Source organism: Rhinoderma darwinii, chromosome 4 (assembly GCF_050947455.1).
Source record: "Rhinoderma darwinii isolate aRhiDar2 chromosome 4, aRhiDar2.hap1, whole genome shotgun sequence".
In the NCBI taxonomy this organism is placed as follows: domain Eukaryota; kingdom Metazoa; phylum Chordata; class Amphibia; order Anura; family Rhinodermatidae; genus Rhinoderma; species Rhinoderma darwinii.
Window position 1 is genome coordinate 410,599,437 of NC_134690.1, and position 17,073 is coordinate 410,616,509.

Below are 17,073 nucleotides of genomic sequence, written 5' to 3' on the forward strand. Positions count from 1 at the left end.
TCTCCAGATGACAACACCTCGATCACCCTGCCGGACCGCGTCTCCATACCCTTATCCAGGGTTCCAGCGTCAGGGGGAGCCAGGACAGCCTTGCCCCGAGATGATCTCCTCACCCCCGCGACTGTTTGCATATTCCCAGCCAGCTGGGATGACCCTCTACCCCCCGCTGGCATGCTCCGGGAGGTAGAGGTCTGAGGCTCCATCCTAGGATGGAACCCCCCTCAGGGTACTTTCCAAGCCCAGGCAGATGGTATGAGGCCTGGGCAGATAGAATAAGGAAAGTCCCTGGATCCAAGGCCTGCACGGAAGTCTCAGCAGCTCTCTCCACACCTCCTACTCCACCCACTCCAGAGCTGCACTCACTATTCTGCTGGTGGAGTCACTGTGTACATACATTACTTATCCTGTACTGATCCTGAGTTACATCCTGTATTATACTCCAGAGCTGCACTCACTATTCTGCTGGTGGAGTCACTGTGTACATACATTACTTATCCTGTACTGATCCTGAGTTATATCCTGTATTATACTCCAGAGCTGCACTCACTATTCTGCTGGTGGAGTCACTGTGTACATACATTACTTATCCTGTACTGATCCTGAGTTATATCCTGTATTATACTCCAGAGCTGCACTCACTATTCTGCTGGTGGAATCACTGTGTACATACATTATATTACTTATCCTGTACTGATCCTGAGTTATATCCTGTATTATACTCCAGAGCAGCACTCACTATTCTGCTGGTGAAGTCACTGTGTATATACATTACATTACTTATCCTGTACTGATCCTGAGTTACATCCTGTATTATACTCCAGAGCTGCACTCACTATTCTGCTGGTGGAGTCACTGTGTACATACATTACTTATCCTGTACTGATCCTGAGTTACATCCTGTATTATACTCCAGAGCTACACTCACTATTCTGCTGGTGGAGTCACTGTGTACATACATTACTTATCCTGTACTGATCCTGAGTTACATCCTGTATTATAAACCAGAGCTGCACTCACTATTCTGCTGGTGGAGTCACTGTGTACATACATTACATTACTTATCCTGTACTGATCCTGAGTTATATCCTGTATTATACTCCAGAGCTACACTCACTATTCTGCTGGTGGAGTCACTGTGTACATACATTACTTATCCTGTACTGATCCTGAGTTACATCCTGTATTATACTCCAGAGCTGCACTCACTATTCTGCTGGTGGTGTCACTGTGTACATACATTACTTATCCTGTACTGATCCTGAGTTACATCCTGTATTATACTCCAGAGCTGCACTCACTATTCTGCTGGTGGAGTCACTGTGTACATACATTACATTACTTATCCTGTACTGATCCTGAGTTATAGCCTGTATTATACTACAGAGCTGCACTCACTATTCTGCTGGTGGAGTCACTGTGTACATATATTACATTACTTATCCTGTACTGATCCTGAGTTACATCCTGTATTATACTCCAGAGCTGCACTCACTATTCTGCTGGTGGTGTCACTGTGTACATACATTACTTATCTTGTACTGATCCTGAGTTACATCCTGTATTATACTCCAGAGCTGCACTCACTATTCTGCTGGTGGGGTCATTGTGTACATACATTACATTACTTATCCTGTACTGATCCTGAGTTATATCCTGTATTATACTCCAGAGCTGCACTCACTCTTCTGCTGGTGGAGTCACTGTGTACATTACTTATCCTGTATTGATCCTGAGGAACATCCTGTATTCTACTCCAGAGCTGCACTCACTATTCTGCTGGTGGAGTCACTGTGTACATACATTACTTATCCTGTACTGATCCTGAGTTATATCCTGTATTATACTCCAGAGCTGCACTCACTATTCTGCTGGTGGAATCACTGTGTACATACATTACATTACTTATCCTGTATTGATCCTGAGTTACATCCTGTATTATACTCCAGAGCTGCACTCACTATTCTGCTGGTGGAGTCACTGTGTACATACATTACATTACTTATCCTGTACTGATCCTGAGTTATATCCTGTATTATACTCCAGAGCTGCACTCACTATTCTGCTGGTGGAATCACTGTGTACATACATTACATTACTTATCCTGTATTGATCCTGAGTTACATCCTGTATTATACTCCAGAGCTGCACTCACTATTCTGCTGGTGGAGTCACTGTGTACATACATTACATTACTTATCCTGTACTGGTCCGGAGTTAGATCCTGTATTATACTCCAGAGCTGCACTCACTAGTCTGCTGGTGGTCACTGTGTACACACATTACATTACTTATCCTGTATTATACTCCAGAGCTGCACTCACTATTCTGCTGGTGGAATCACTGTGTACATACATTACATTACTTATCCTGTACTGATCCTGAGTTACATGCTGTATTATACTCCAGAGCTGCACTCACTATTCTGCTGGTGGAATCACTGTGTACATACATTGCTTATCCTGTACTGATCCGGAGTTACATCCTGTATTATACTCCAGAGCTGCACTCACTATTCTGCTAGTGGAGTCACTGTGTACATACATTACATTACTTATCCTGTACTGATCCTGAGGAACATCCTGTATTCTACTCCAGAGCTGCACTCACTATTCTGCTGGTGGAGTCACTGTGTACATACATTACATTACTTATCCTGTACTGATCCTGAGTTACATTATGTATTCTACTCCAGAGCAGCACTCACTATTCTGCTGGTGGAGTCACTGTGTACATACATTACTTATCCTGTACTGATCCTGAGTTATATCCTGTATTATACTCCAGAGCTGCACTCACTATTCTGCTGGTGGAGTCACTGTGTGCATACATTACTTATCCTGTACTGATCCTGAGTTACATCCTGTATTAGACTCCAGAGCTGCACTCACTATTCTGCTGGTGGAGTCACTGTGTACATACATTACATTACTTATCCTGTACTGATCCTGAGTTATATCTTGTATTATACTCCAGAGCTGCACTCACTATTCTGCTGGTGGAGTCACTGTGTACATACATTACATTACTTATCCTGTACTGATCCTGAGTTACATCCTGTATTCTACTTCAGAGCTACACTCACTATTCTGCTGGTGGAGTCACTGTGTATATACATTACATTACTTATCCTGTACTGATCCTGGGTTATATCCTGTATTATACTCCAGAGCAGCACTCACTATTCTGCTGGTGGAGTCACGGTGTACATACATTACTTATCCTGTACTGGTCCGGAGTTACATCCTGTATTATACTCCAGAGCTGCACTCACTATTCTGCTAGTGGAGTCACTGTGTACATACATTACATTACTTATCCTGTACTGATCCTGAGGAACATCCTGTATTCTACTCCAGAGCTGCACTCACTATTCTGCTGGTGGAGTCACTGTTTACATACATTACATTACTTATCCTGTACTGATCCTGAGTTATATCCTGTATTATACTCCAGAGTTGCACTCACTATTCTGCTGGTGGAGTCACTGTGTACATACATTACATTACTTATCCTGTACTGATCCTGAGTTATATCCTGTATTATACTCCAGAGCTGCACTCACTATTCTGCTGGAGGAGTCACTGTGTACATACATTACATTACTTATCCTGTACTGATCCTGAGTTACATCCTGTATTATACTCCAGAGCTGCACTCACTATTCTGCTGGTGGAGTCACTGTGTACATACATTACATTACTTATCCTGTACTGATCCTGAGTTATATCCTGTATTATACTCCAGAGCTGCACTCACTATTCTGCTGGTGGAGTCACTGTGTACATACATTACTTATCCTGTACTGATCCTGAGTTATATCCTGTATTATACTCCAGAGCTGCACTCACTATTCTGCTGGTGGAGTCACTGTGCACATACATTACATTACTTATCCTGTACTGACTCCATATTATCAGCTTGTCAGGGAAGGAGCGCAGCCTCTCAGTAACAGGGCAGTATATCTGAGGAGACGCCTTATTATCCGCTTAAAAGCAGATAAAACAGACACGGTGCCACATAGTGCAAAATAAGAGCGATAAAACCAAGGGGCAATACCGTAATAGAGAAATCTGCTCACCTAGGGTTATGGACACCGGTTAGATGTCACAAACGTAAAAGAGCTGCTGCCAGGTTTGTTGTCAAGAAATACTGCAAATCCACAGAGAAAAAAGGACCAAACGGCGCTGCTCGTGAAGAATGTCAGATGGAATATAATATATAAATAAATAGTAAATTTATTGAGAAGGAGTAGGCTACGCGTTTCGATGCCGGATCGGCGTCTTCATCAGGCCAATGTATACAGTGCGGTAGTTGCACGTTTATATACATGGAGGAAGTAAAAGTGAATTGGCTAGGAATTTAGAAAAAAAACGCCAACATGGGCGGGTCAGAGGTCAGACAAAGCAAATTATACAAGCGTTTACATGATGTTTACAAAACATGTTAAAATTACTATAACATAAAACCATCATTGTATGAAAACGCCTCTAACGAGAAAAACACTAATTTGACCATTTATGAAGCATTAGCATTTTATGGGGAAGAATATATATAAAATGACAATCCAGTACTCACATGACTGATCTAGAGAAAAAGGGGGGAATAATCTAAAGGGAAAGAAGAACGATATGTAACTATGTATACAAGGACACGTGTGTATATACCGGCTGGTGAACCGCAAACCGTTCAACACGTGGGACATGAGCCGCACGGTGGAACGCAAAACTGCAGGAATGATAGATATAGGCCGATTTGAGAACGAATCGGCTGATGGAACTCAAAATGGACCGCAAACAATTAGTCACGTGAGACGTGGGCCGCATGATGGACCGCAAGACAGCAAGGAAACAAGGGCGATTGGACGAGAGCAGACCACGCAAGTAAAAAGATTTTTTCAAAGGTTTTTTTCAAGTTACTTAATAATATATGTATCAGAAGTTACATTTCAGACCGTGACAATAGAAGATCGGTAATAGATATAGGAGAATTGTAACAAAGCAAACCAAAAGAAATAATATCCATATCCTTGTATACATAGTTACATTATCGTTCTCAAATCGGCCTATATCTATCATTCCTGCAGTTTTGCGTTCCACCGTGCGGCTCATGTCCCACGTGTTGAACGGTTTGCGGTTCACCAGCCGGTATATACACACGTGTCCTTGTATACATAGTTACATATCGTTCTTCTTTCCCTTTAGATTATTCCCCCCTTTTTCTCTATATCAGTCATGTGAGTACTGGATTGTCATTTTATATATATTCTTCCCCATAAAATGCTAATGCTTCATAAATGGTCAAATTAGTGTTTTTCTCGTTAGAGGCGTTTTCATACAATGATGGTTTTATGTTATAGTAATTTTAACATGTTTTGTAAACATCATGTAAACGCTTGTATAATCTGCTTTGTCTGACCTCTGACCCGCCCATGTTGGCGTTTTTTTTCTAAATTCCTAGCCAATTCACTTTTACTTCCTCCATGTATATAAACGTGCAACTACCGCACTGTATACATTGGCCTGATGAAGACGCCGGTCCGGCAGCGAAACGCGTAGCCTACTCCTTCTCAATAAATTTACTATTTATTTATATATTATATTCCATCTGACATTCTTCACGAGCAGCGCCGTTTGGTCCTTTTTTCTCTGTGGATTTGCATTATTATCAGCTTGTCAGGGAAGGAGCGCAGCCTCTCAGTAACAGGGCAGTATATCTGAGGAGACGCCTTATTATCAGCTTGTCAGGGAAGGAGCGGAGCCTCTCAGTAACAGGGCAGTATATCTGAGAAGACTCCTTATCAGCTTGTCAGGGAAGGAGCGCAGCCTCTCAGTAACAGGGCAGTATATCTGAGGAGACGCCTTATTATTAGCTTGTCAGGGAAGGAGCGGAGCCTCTCAGTAACAGGGCAGTATATCTGAGGAGACGCCTTATCAGCTTGTCAGGGAAGGAGCGGAGCCTCTCGGTGACAGGGCAGTAGATCTGAGGAGACGCCTTATTATCAGCTTGTCAGGGAAGGAGCGCAGCCTCTCAGTAACAGGGCAGTATATCTGAGGAGACGCCTTATCAGCTTGTCAGGGAAGGAGCGGAGCCTCTCAGTAACAGGGCAGTATATCTGAGGAGACGCCTTATTATCCGCTTGTCAGGGAAGGAGCGGAGCCTCTCAGTAACTGGGCAGCATATATGAGGAGACGCCTTCTGCGGGGAAAGTAAGACGGGACTATATTATAGTGGGGGATGGAGATTGATTCTTCTCACTGCCGCTCCACATCAGTACAGATTAGCAGCAGCAACAAGGGGGACACAGAAGAAAAACAATGATGATTTTTAATGTATAAACGCTGCAGACGACTTTTTGACGACTATTTTCTGCATTTTTGGACTTATTTGTGGGATAACCTTTATATATGGCAGCCACCGTGACAGCGTTCTGTGGACGGTCAGGACCATGTCACTCTACAGATACAGCCGGTGCCATCTGGTAATGTCCTTTTTTTTTTTTCTTCTCCTGAAGTGTTTGGCCGGCTGTGTATGTGATGGAGAACGTCCTCGCCCGGTTCTGTGGATCTCAAATATCCGATCCCGTCCCCGTCTGGGTACATGCACATATTGGAGTTTGTTTCAATCAGCTCATCATCAGCTGCATCCCTCATGTTCTGCTGGCTCTGAGCAGTGCCTGTCATGCTGGAGCTCCCAGGTAAGAACTCTCTGTCCACTCTCCCACCTCCTGACTGTCTCCCAGGCAAGAACTCTCTCTACGCTCCCCCACCTCCTGACTAACTCCCAGGTGATAGCCCCATTTACTGATTGATTCTCAGATGAGAGCACTCTATACACTTCACCTACTGACTGGCTCCATGCTAATGGCTCTCTACGCTCCACCTACTGACTGACTCCCTCTGTATCGCCCTAGTTTGACTGTCTGTAGAGAAGTGTTCTGGGAGGGACATGGGAGATATTATTCACCAGAGAGGAGGGAGGCAGAAGGGAGGTCGTGTACACCAGAGAGGAAGTAGGCAGAAGGGAGGTCGTGTACACCAGAGAGGAGGGAGGCAGAAGGGAGGTCGTGTACACCAGAGAGGAAGGAGGTAGAACGGAGGTCGTGTACACCAGAGAGGAGGGAGGCAGAGCGGAGGTCATGTACACCAGAGAGGAGGAAGGCAGAACGGAGGTCGTGTACACCAGAGAGGAGGGAGGCAGAAGGGAGGTCGTGTACACCAGAGAGGAAGGAGGTAGAACGGAGGTCGTGTACACCAGAGAGGAGGGAGGCAGAGCGGAGGTCGTGTACACCAGAGAGGAGGGAGGCAGAGCGGAGGTCGTGTACACCAGAGAGGAGGGAGGCAGAGCGGAGGTCGTGTACACCACAGAGAGGAGGGAGGCAGAACGGAGGTCGTGTGCACCAGAGAGGAGGGAGGCAGAGCGGAGGTCGTGTACACCAGAGAGGAGGGAGGCAGAACGGAGGTCGTGTACACCAGAGAGGAGGGAGGCAGAAGGGAGGTCGTGTACACCAGAGAGGAGGGAGGCAGAGCGGAGGTCGTGTACACCAGAGAGGAGGGAGGCAGAGCGGAGGTCGTGTACACCAGAGAGGAGGAAGGCAGAACGGAGGTCGTGTACACCAGAGAGGAGGGAGGCAGAAGGGAGGTCGTGTACACCAGAGAGGAGGGAGGCAGAAGGGAGGTCGTGTACACCAGAGAGGAGGGAGGCAGAGCGGAGGTCGTGTACACCAGAGAGGAGGGAGGCAGAGCGGAGGTCGTGTACACCAGAGAGGAGGAAGGCAGAACGGAGGTCGTGTACACCAGAGAGGAGGGAGGCAGAAGGGAGGTCGTGTACACCAGAGAGGAAGGAGGTAGAACGGAGGTCGTGTACACCAGAGAGGAGGGAGGCAGAGCGGAGGTCGTGTACACCAGAGAGGAGGGAGGCAGAGCGGAGGTCGTGTACACCAGAGAGGAGGGAGGCAGAGCGGAGGTCGTGTACACCACAGAGAGGAGGGAGGCAGAGCGGAGGTCGTGTGCACCAGAGAGGAGGGAGGCAGAGCGGAGGTCGTGTACACCAGAGAGGAGGGAGGCAGAGCGGAGGTCGTGTACACCAGAGAGGAGGGAGGCAGAACGGAGGTCGTGTACACCAGAGAGGAGGGAGGCAGAAGGGAGGTCGTGTACACCAGAGAGGAGGGAGGCAGAGCGGAGGTCGTGTACACCAGAGAGGAGGGAGGCAGAGCGGAGGTCGTGTACACCAGAGAGGAGGAAGGCAGAACGGAGGTCGTGTACACCAGAGAGGAGGGAGGCAGAAGGGAGGTCGTGTACACCAGAGAGGAAGGAGGTAGAACGGAGGTCGTGTACACCAGAGAGGAGGGAGGCAGAGTGGAGGTCGTGTACACCAGAGAGGAGGTAGGCAGAACGGAGGTCGTGTACACCAGAGAGGAGGGAAGCAGAAGGGAGGTCGTGTACCCCACAGAGAGGAGGGAGGCAGAAGGGAGGTCGTGTACACCAGAGAGGAGGGAGGTAGAGCGGAGGTCGTGTACACCAGAGAGGAGGGAGGCAGAACAGAGGTCGTGTACACCAGAGAGGAAGGAGGTAGAGCGGAGGTCGTGTACACCAGAGAGGAGGGAGGCAGAACGGAGGTCGTGTACACCAGAGAGGAGGGAGGCAGAGCGGAGGTCGTGTACACCAGAGAGGAGGGAGGCAGAGCGGAGGTCGTGTACACCAGAGAGGAGGAAGGCAGAACGGAGGTCGTGTACACCAGAGAGGAGGGAGGCAGAAGGGAGGTCGTGTACACCAGAGAGGAAGGAGGTAGAACGGAGGTCGTGTACACCAGAGAGGAGGGAGGCAGAACGGAGGTCGTGTACACCAGAGAGGAGGTAGGCAGAACGGAGGTCGTGTACACCAGAGAGGAGTGAAGCAGAAGGGAGGTCGTGTACCCCACAGAGAGGAGGGAGGCAGAAGGGAGGTCGTGTACACCAGAGAGGAGGGAGGTAGAGCGGAGGTCGTGTACACCAGAGAGGAGGGAGGCAGAACGGAGGTCGTGTACACCAGAGAGGAGGGAGGTAGAGCGGAGGTCGTGTACACCAGAGAGGAGGGAGGCAGAGCGGAGGTCGTGTACACCAGAGAGGAGGGAGGCAGAGCGGAGGTCGTGTACACCAGAGAGGAGGGAGGCAGAGCGGAGGTCGTGTACACCAGAGAGGAGGGAGGCAGAGCGGAGGTCGTGTACACCAGAGAGGAGGGAGGCAGAGCGGAGGTCGTGTACACCAGAGAGGAGGGAGGCAGAGCGGAGGTCGTGTACACCAGAGAGGAGGGAGGCAGAGCGGAGGTCGTGTACACCAGAGAGGAGGGAGGCAGAGCGGAGGTCGTGTACACCAGAGAGGAGGGAGGCAGAGCGGAGGTCGTGTACACCAGAGAGGAGGGAGGCAGAGCGGAGGTCGTGTACACCAGAGAGGAGGGAGGCAGAGCGGAGGTCGTGTACACCAGAGAGGAGGGAGGCAGAGCGGAGGTCGTGTACACCAGAGAGGAGGGAGGCAGAGCGGAGGTCGTGTACACCAGAGAGGAGGGAGGCAGAGCGGAGGTCGTGTACACCAGAGAGGAGGGAGGCAGAGCGGAGGTCGTGTACACCAGAGAGGAGGGAGGCAGAGCGGAGGTCGTGTACACCAGAGAGGAGGGAGGCAGAGCGGAGGTCGTGTACACCAGAGAGGAGGGAGGCGGAGCGGAGGTCGTGTACACCAGAGAGGAGGGAGGCGGAGCGGAGGTCGTGTACACCAGAGAGGAGGGAGGCGGAGCGGAGGTCGTGTACACCAGAGAGGAGGGAGGCGGAGCGGAGGTCGTGTACACCAGAGAGGAGGGAGGCGGAGCGGAGGTCGTGTACACCAGAGAGGAGGGAGGCGGAGCGGAGGTCGTGTACACCAGAGAGGAGGGAGGCGGAGCGGAGGTCGTGTACACCAGAGAGGAGGGAGGCGGAGCGGAGGTCGTGTACACCAGAGAGGAGGGAGGCGGAGCGGAGGTCGTGTACACCAGAGAGGAGGGAGGCGGAGCGGAGGTCGTGTACACCAGAGAGGAGGGAGGCGGAGCGGAGGTCGTGTACACCAGAGAGGAGGGAGGCGGAGCGGAGGTCGTGTACACCAGAGAGGAGGGAGGCGGAGCGGAGGTCGTGTACACCAGAGAGGAGGGAGGCGGAGCGGAGGTCGTGTACACCAGAGAGGAGGGAGGCGGAGCGGAGGTCGTGTACACCAGAGAGGAGGGAGGCGGAGCGGAGGTCGTGTAGACCAGAGAGGAGGGAGGCGGAGCGGAGGTCGTGTAGACCAGAGAGGAGGGAGGCGGAGCGGAGGTCGTGTAGACCAGAGAGGAGGGAGGCGGAGCGGAGGTCGTGTAGACCAGAGAGGAGGGAGGCGGAGCGGAGGTCGTGTAGACCAGAGAGGAGGGAGGCGGAGCGGAGGTCGTGTAGACCAGAGAGGAGGGAGGCGGAGCGGAGGTCGTGTAGACCAGAGAGGAGGGAGGCGGAGCGGAGGTCGTGTAGACCAGAGAGGAGGGAGGCGGAGCGGAGGTCGTGTAGACCAGAGAGGAGGGAGGCGGAGCGGAGGTCGTGTAGACCAGAGAGGAGGGAGGCGGAGCGGAGGTCGTGTACACCAGAGAGGAGGGAGGCGGAGCGGAGGTCGTGTACACCAGAGAGGAGGGAGGCGGAGCGGAGGTCGTGTACACCAGAGAGGAGGGAGGCGGAGCGGAGGTCGTGTACACCAGAGAGGAGGGAGGCGGAGCGGAGGTCGTGTACACCACAGAGAGGAGGGAGGCAGAAGGGAGGTCGTGTACACCACAGAGAGGAGGGAGGCAGAAGGGAGGTCGTGTACACCACAGAGAGGAGGGAGGCAGAAGGGAGGTCGTGTACACCACAGAGAGGAGGGAGGCAGAAGGGAGGTCGTGTACACCACAGAGAGGAGGGAGGCAGAAGGGAGGTCGTGTACACCACAGAGAGGAGGGAGGCAGAAGGGAGGTCGTGTACACCACAGAGAGGAGGGAGGCAGAAGGGAGGTCGTGTACACCACAGAGAGGAGGGAGGCAGAAGGGAGGTCGTGTACACCACAGAGAGGAGGGAGGCAGAAGGGAGGTCGTGTACACCACAGAGAGGAGGGAGGCAGAAGGGAGGTCGTGTACACCACAGAGAGGAGGGAGGCAGAAGGGAGGTCGTGTACACCACAGAGAGGAGGGAGGCAGAAGGGAGGTCGTGTACACCACAGAGAGGAGGGAGGCAGAAGGGAGGTCGTGTACACCACAGAGAGGAGGGAGGCAGAAGGGAGGTCGTGTACACCACAGAGAGGAGGGAGGCAGAAGGGAGGTCGTGTACACCACAGAGAGGAGGGAGGCAGAAGGGAGGTCGTGTACACCACAGAGAGGAGGGAGGCAGAAGGGAGGTCGTGTACACCACAGAGAGGAGGGAGGCAGAAGGGAGGTCGTGTACACCACAGAGAGGAGGGAGGCAGAAGGGAGGTCGTGTACACCACAGAGAGGAGGGAGGCAGAAGGGAGGTCGTGTACACCACAGAGAGGAGGGAGGCAGAAGGGAGGTCGTGTACACCACAGAGAGGAGGGAGGCAGAAGGGAGGTCGTGTACACCACAGAGAGGAGGGAGGCAGAAGGGAGGTCGTGTACACCACAGAGAGGAGGGAGGCAGAAGGGAGGTCGTGTACACCACAGAGAGGAGGGAGGCAGAAGGGAGGTCGTGTACACCACAGAGAGGAGGGAGGCAGAAGGGAGGTCGTGTACACCACAGAGAGGAGGGAGGCAGAAGGGAGGTCGTGTACACCACAGAGAGGAGGGAGGCAGAAGGGAGGTCGTGTACACCACAGAGAGGAGGGAGGCAGAAGGGAGGTCGTGTACACCACAGAGAGGAGGGAGGCAGAAGGGAGGTCGTGTACACCACAGAGAGGAGGGAGGCAGAAGGGAGGTCGTGTACACCACAGAGAGGAGGGAGGCAGAAGGGAGGTCGTGTACACCACAGAGAGGAGGGAGGCAGAAGGGAGGTCGTGTACACCACAGAGAGGAGGGAGGCAGAAGGGAGGTCGTGTACACCACAGAGAGGAGGGAGGCAGAAGGGAGGTCGTGTACACCACAGAGAGGAGGGAGGCAGAAGGGAGGTCGTGTACACCACAGAGAGGAGGGAGGCAGAAGGGAGGTCGTGTACACCACAGAGAGGAGGGAGGCAGAAGGGAGGTCGTGTACACCACAGAGAGGAGGGAGGCAGAAGGGAGGTCGTGTACACCACAGAGAGGAGGGAGGCAGAAGGGAGGTCGTGTACACCACAGAGAGGAGGGAGGCAGAAGAGGGAGGTCGTGTACACCACAGAGAGGAGGGAGGCAGAAGGGAGGTCGTGTACACCACAGAGAGGAGGGAGGCAGAAGGGAGGTCGTGTACACCACAGAGAGGAGGGAGGCAGAAGGGAGGTCGTGTACACCACAGAGAGGAGGGAGGCAGAAGGGAGGTCGTGTACACCACAGAGAGGAGGGAGGCAGAAGGGAGGTCGTGTACACCACAGAGAGGAGGGAGGCAGAAGGGAGGTCGTGTACACCACAGAGAGGAGGGAGGCAGAAGGGAGGTCGTGTACACCACAGAGAGGAGGGAGGCAGAAGGGAGGTCGTGTACACCACAGAGAGGAGGGAGGCAGAAGGGAGGTCGTGTACACCACAGAGAGGAGGGAGGCAGAAGGGAGGTCGTGTACACCACAGAGAGGAGGGAGGCAGAAGGGAGGTCGTGTACACCACAGAGAGGAGGGAGGCAGAAGGGAGGTCGTGTACACCACAGAGAGGAGGGAGGCAGAAGGGAGGTCGTGTACACCACAGAGAGGAGGGAGGCAGAAGGGAGGTCGTGTACACCACAGAGAGGAGGGAGGCAGAAGGGAGGTCGTGTACACCACAGAGAGGAGGGAGGCAGAAGGGAGGTCGTGTACACCACAGAGAGGAGGGAGGCAGAAGGGAGGTCGTGTACACCACAGAGAGGAGGGAGGCAGAAGGGAGGTCGTGTACACCACAGAGAGGAGGGAGGCAGAAGGGAGGTCGTGTACACCACAGAGAGGAGGGAGGCAGAAGGGAGGTCGTGTACACCACAGAGAGGAGGGAGGCAGAAGGGAGGTCGTGTACACCACAGAGAGGAGGGAGGCAGAAGGGAGGTCGTGTACACCACAGAGAGGAGGGAGGCAGAAGGGAGGTCGTGTACACCACAGAGAGGAGGGAGGCAGAAGGGAGGTCGTGTACACCACAGAGAGGAGGGAGGCAGAAGGGAGGTCGTGTACACCACAGAGAGGAGGGAGGCAGAAGGGAGGTCGTGTACACCACAGAGAGGAGGGAGGCAGAAGGGAGGTCGTGTACACCACAGAGAGGAGGGAGGCAGAAGGGAGGTCGTGTACACCACAGAGAGGAGGGAGGCAGAAGGGAGGTCGTGTACACCACAGAGAGGAGGGAGGCAGAAGGGAGGTCGTGTACACCACAGAGAGGAGGGAGGCAGAAGGGAGGTCGTGTACACCACAGAGAGGAGGGAGGCAGAAGGGAGGTCGTGTACACCACAGAGAGGAGGGAGGTCATATTCACCGGTGACCAATAAAGGTCCTGTTGAGTAGAGAGGGCGGCGGTGGAGGGTTGAGTTGGATGGCATTAACTAGGATGGTATTTGGTAGGGCAGAGCTTGTGTTCACTGAGAGGGTAGCCGTGTTTACGTGGCAGAGCAGCGGCGCCCCCTCCATGATGAGGTCTGAGGTCTCTTTCGTGACTGCTCGTGTTGTCTTGCAGGTTTGGCATATCTGGCTCCCCTAGTCCCGCGTGGTTGTGCCGGATCTTCATCTCCTTCTTCATTTCATGTCTTATTGTTGCTGATTTGGTCCTTGGAGCTCTTTTTCCTCGTGAAGTCACCACCAACCTCGAGGTTCTTTCTGGAAGTGTCTCCTGCTTCGCCTGGTTCACCCATTTTTTATCCCTCCTGAACCTCCGAAAGACCTGCTATGGTGATTCCCGGGGCCCGCTGAGTTTGATGATCCCGATCCTCCTAGTGACCCCGTCAGTGGTGATTACCCTGGTGTGGTTGTGTGAAGAGGGAGCAGTGAGGTCACCGGTGGATCCCGTGCTGGTCTCCCGCTTCTCGCTCTCATGTCTGCGCCTGTTCTGTATTGTTGTGTATTTTTTGGCCTTTCTTGTCCGTCCTCATCACCTCAGACCTCCGACTGTTGTGTCCATCAATGATGACAGTGAATATTCTCCTCTCGTCACCTCCTTCTGCTCAGGCAGTGGCGAGGAACCAGCAGAGGATGGTGAAAGTTGGCTATCACGACTTTTCTATCTTTGGATGCACCCCCTTCTGCAGAGAGGAGCAGGTGGAGGACTCCGGTGCCCTCAGGATGTTTATCTCTTGCCCCACCGTCTCCAAACCGCAACGATCCGCCAAGACGTCTTCTCGACGTGTCGCCCCAGAGCCTCGCGCCTCCTCCTGCTATTGCACACCTGTTTCGGACCTCATTTTTATTCTCTGGGACTCCTGAAACTTGTCTCCTGCGTTCTGGCCTTCATGGGGCCCGTGCTGCTGAATCTTCTGGTTAATTTCATGGAGACGCGGGAGGCGGAGCTCAGCTGGGGGGTGCTGTACACCATCGGACTCTTTACTAGTGGATTTCTTGGTGCCCTGGTTCAAAATCAGTTCATGCATCAGATTAACAAGCTAATGTTATCCGTGCGGGCGTCCGTGCTTACCAGCGTCTATCAGAAGAGCCTCCGTGGGGAGGGCACAGGCCTTGCCAAATTCTCTCCAGGGGAAGTGGTAAACTTCATGAGCACAGACTCTGATCGGATATCCAACTTCTGCCGCAGCTTCCATGAGCTTTGGGGCCTTCCCGTGCAGTTCTCAGTCACACTCTACCTCTTGTACCAGCAGGTGGGAATCGCTTTTCTAGGAGGTCTGGGCCTGGCATTGGTGCTGGTGCCCCTCAACAAAGTCATAGCGAGCCGTATAATGAACAACAACAAAGAAATGCTGAAACATAAGGATGCCCGGGTCAAGGTACAAATCCTCAATGTACCTGAATGTATGTCTATTAACTAGATCTGGAAAGCGGTGATGTCACTGCTGTATAATATAATATATCTGGAGAGCGGTGATGTCACTGCTGTATAATATAATATATCTGGAGAGCGGTGATGTCACTGCTGTATAATATATCTGGAGGGAGGTGATGTCACTGCTGTATAATATAACTGATATCTGGAGAGCGGTGATGTCACTGCTGTATAATATAACTGATATCTGGAGAGCGGTGATGTCACTGCTGTATAATATAACTGATATCTGGAGAGCGGTGATGTCACTGCTGTATAATATAACTGATATCTGGAAAGCGGTGATGTCACTGCTGTATAATATAACTGATATCTGGAGAGCGGTGATGTCACTACTGTATAATATAACTGATATCTGGAGAGCGGTGATGTCACTGCTGTATAATATAACTGATATCTGGAGAGCGGTGATGTCACTGCTGTATAATATAACTGATATCTGGAGAGCGGTGATGTCACTGCTGTATAATATAATATATCTGAAGAGCGGTGATGTCACTGCTGTATAATATAACTGATAACTGGAGAGCGGTGATGTCACTGCTGTATAATATAACTGATATCTGGAGGGCGGTGATGTCACTGCTGTATAATATAACTGATATCTGGAGAGTGGTGATGTCACTGCTGTATAATATAATATATCTGGAGAGCGGTGATGTCACTGCTGTATAATATAACTTATATCTGGAGAGCGGTGATGTCACTGCTGTATAATATAATATATCTGGAGAGCGGTGATGTCACTGCTGTATAATATAATATATCTGAAGAGCGGTGATGTCACTGCTGTATAATATAACTGATATCTGGAGGGCGGTGATGTCACTGCTGTATAATATAACTGATATCTGGAGAGGTGATGTCACTGCTGTATAATATAACTGATATCTGGAGAGCGGTGAGGTCACTGCTGTATAATATAACTGATATCTGGAGAGCGGTGATGTCACTGCTGTATAATATATCTGATATCTGGAGAGCGGTGATGTCACTGCTGTATAATATATCTGATATCTGGAGAGCGGTGATGTCACTGCTGTATAATATAACTGATATCTGGAGAGAGGTGATGTCACTCCTGTATAATATAACTGATATCTGGAGAGCGGTGATGTCACTGCTGTATAATATAACTGATATCTGGAGGGCGGTGATGTCACTGCTGTATAATATAATATATCTGAAGAGCGGTGATGTCAATGCTGTATAATATAACTGATATCTGGAGAGCGGTGATGTCACTGCTGTATAATATAACTGATATCTGGAGAGCGGTGATGTCACTGCTGTATAATATAACTGATATCTGGAGAGCGGTGATGTCACTGCTGTATAATATAATATATCTGGAGAGCGGTGATGTCACTGCTGTATAATATAACTGATATCTGGGGAGCGGTGATGTCACTGCTGTATAATATAACTGATATCTGGAGAGCGGTGATGTCACTGCTGTATAATATAACTGATATCTGGAGAGCGGTGATGTCACTGCTGTATAATATAACTGATATCTGGAGAGCGGTGATGTCACTGCTGTATAATATAATATATCTGGGGAGCGGTGATGTCACTGCTGTATAATATAACTTATATCTGGAGAGCGGTGATGTCACTGCTGTATAATATAACTGATATCTGGAGAGCGGTGATGTCACTGCTGTATAATATAACTGATATCTGGAAAGCGGTGATGTCACTGCTGTATAATATAACTGATATCTGGAGAGCGGTGATGTCACTACTGTATAATATAACTGATATCTGGAGAGCGGTGATGTCACTGCTGTATAATATAACTGATATCTGGAGAGCGGTGATGTCACTGCTGTATAATATAACTGATATCTGGAGAGCGGTGATGTCACTGCTATATAATATATCTGGAGAGCGGAGATGTCACTGCTGTATAATATAATCTATCTGGAGGGCGGTGATGTCACTGCTGTATAATATAACTGATATCTGGAGAGCGGTGATGTCACTTCTGTATAATATAATATA

General features: G+C 50.9%; 1 protein-coding gene across 1 annotated transcript in view; it reads left to right on the forward strand.

Moving 5' to 3' along the window:
- Positions 1–17,073, forward strand: part of ABCC10 (ATP binding cassette subfamily C member 10) — a 67,099-nt gene that overhangs the window by 9,247 nt on the left and 40,779 nt on the right. The window contains exons 2-3 of the mRNA XM_075863543.1: positions 6,512–6,694; positions 13,753–15,010. Coding sequence (XP_075719658.1) covers positions 6,534–6,694; positions 13,753–15,010 — 1,419 coding nt within the window. The 5' untranslated portion in view covers positions 6,512–6,533. The remainder of the gene's footprint in view (positions 1–6,511; positions 6,695–13,752; positions 15,011–17,073) is intronic.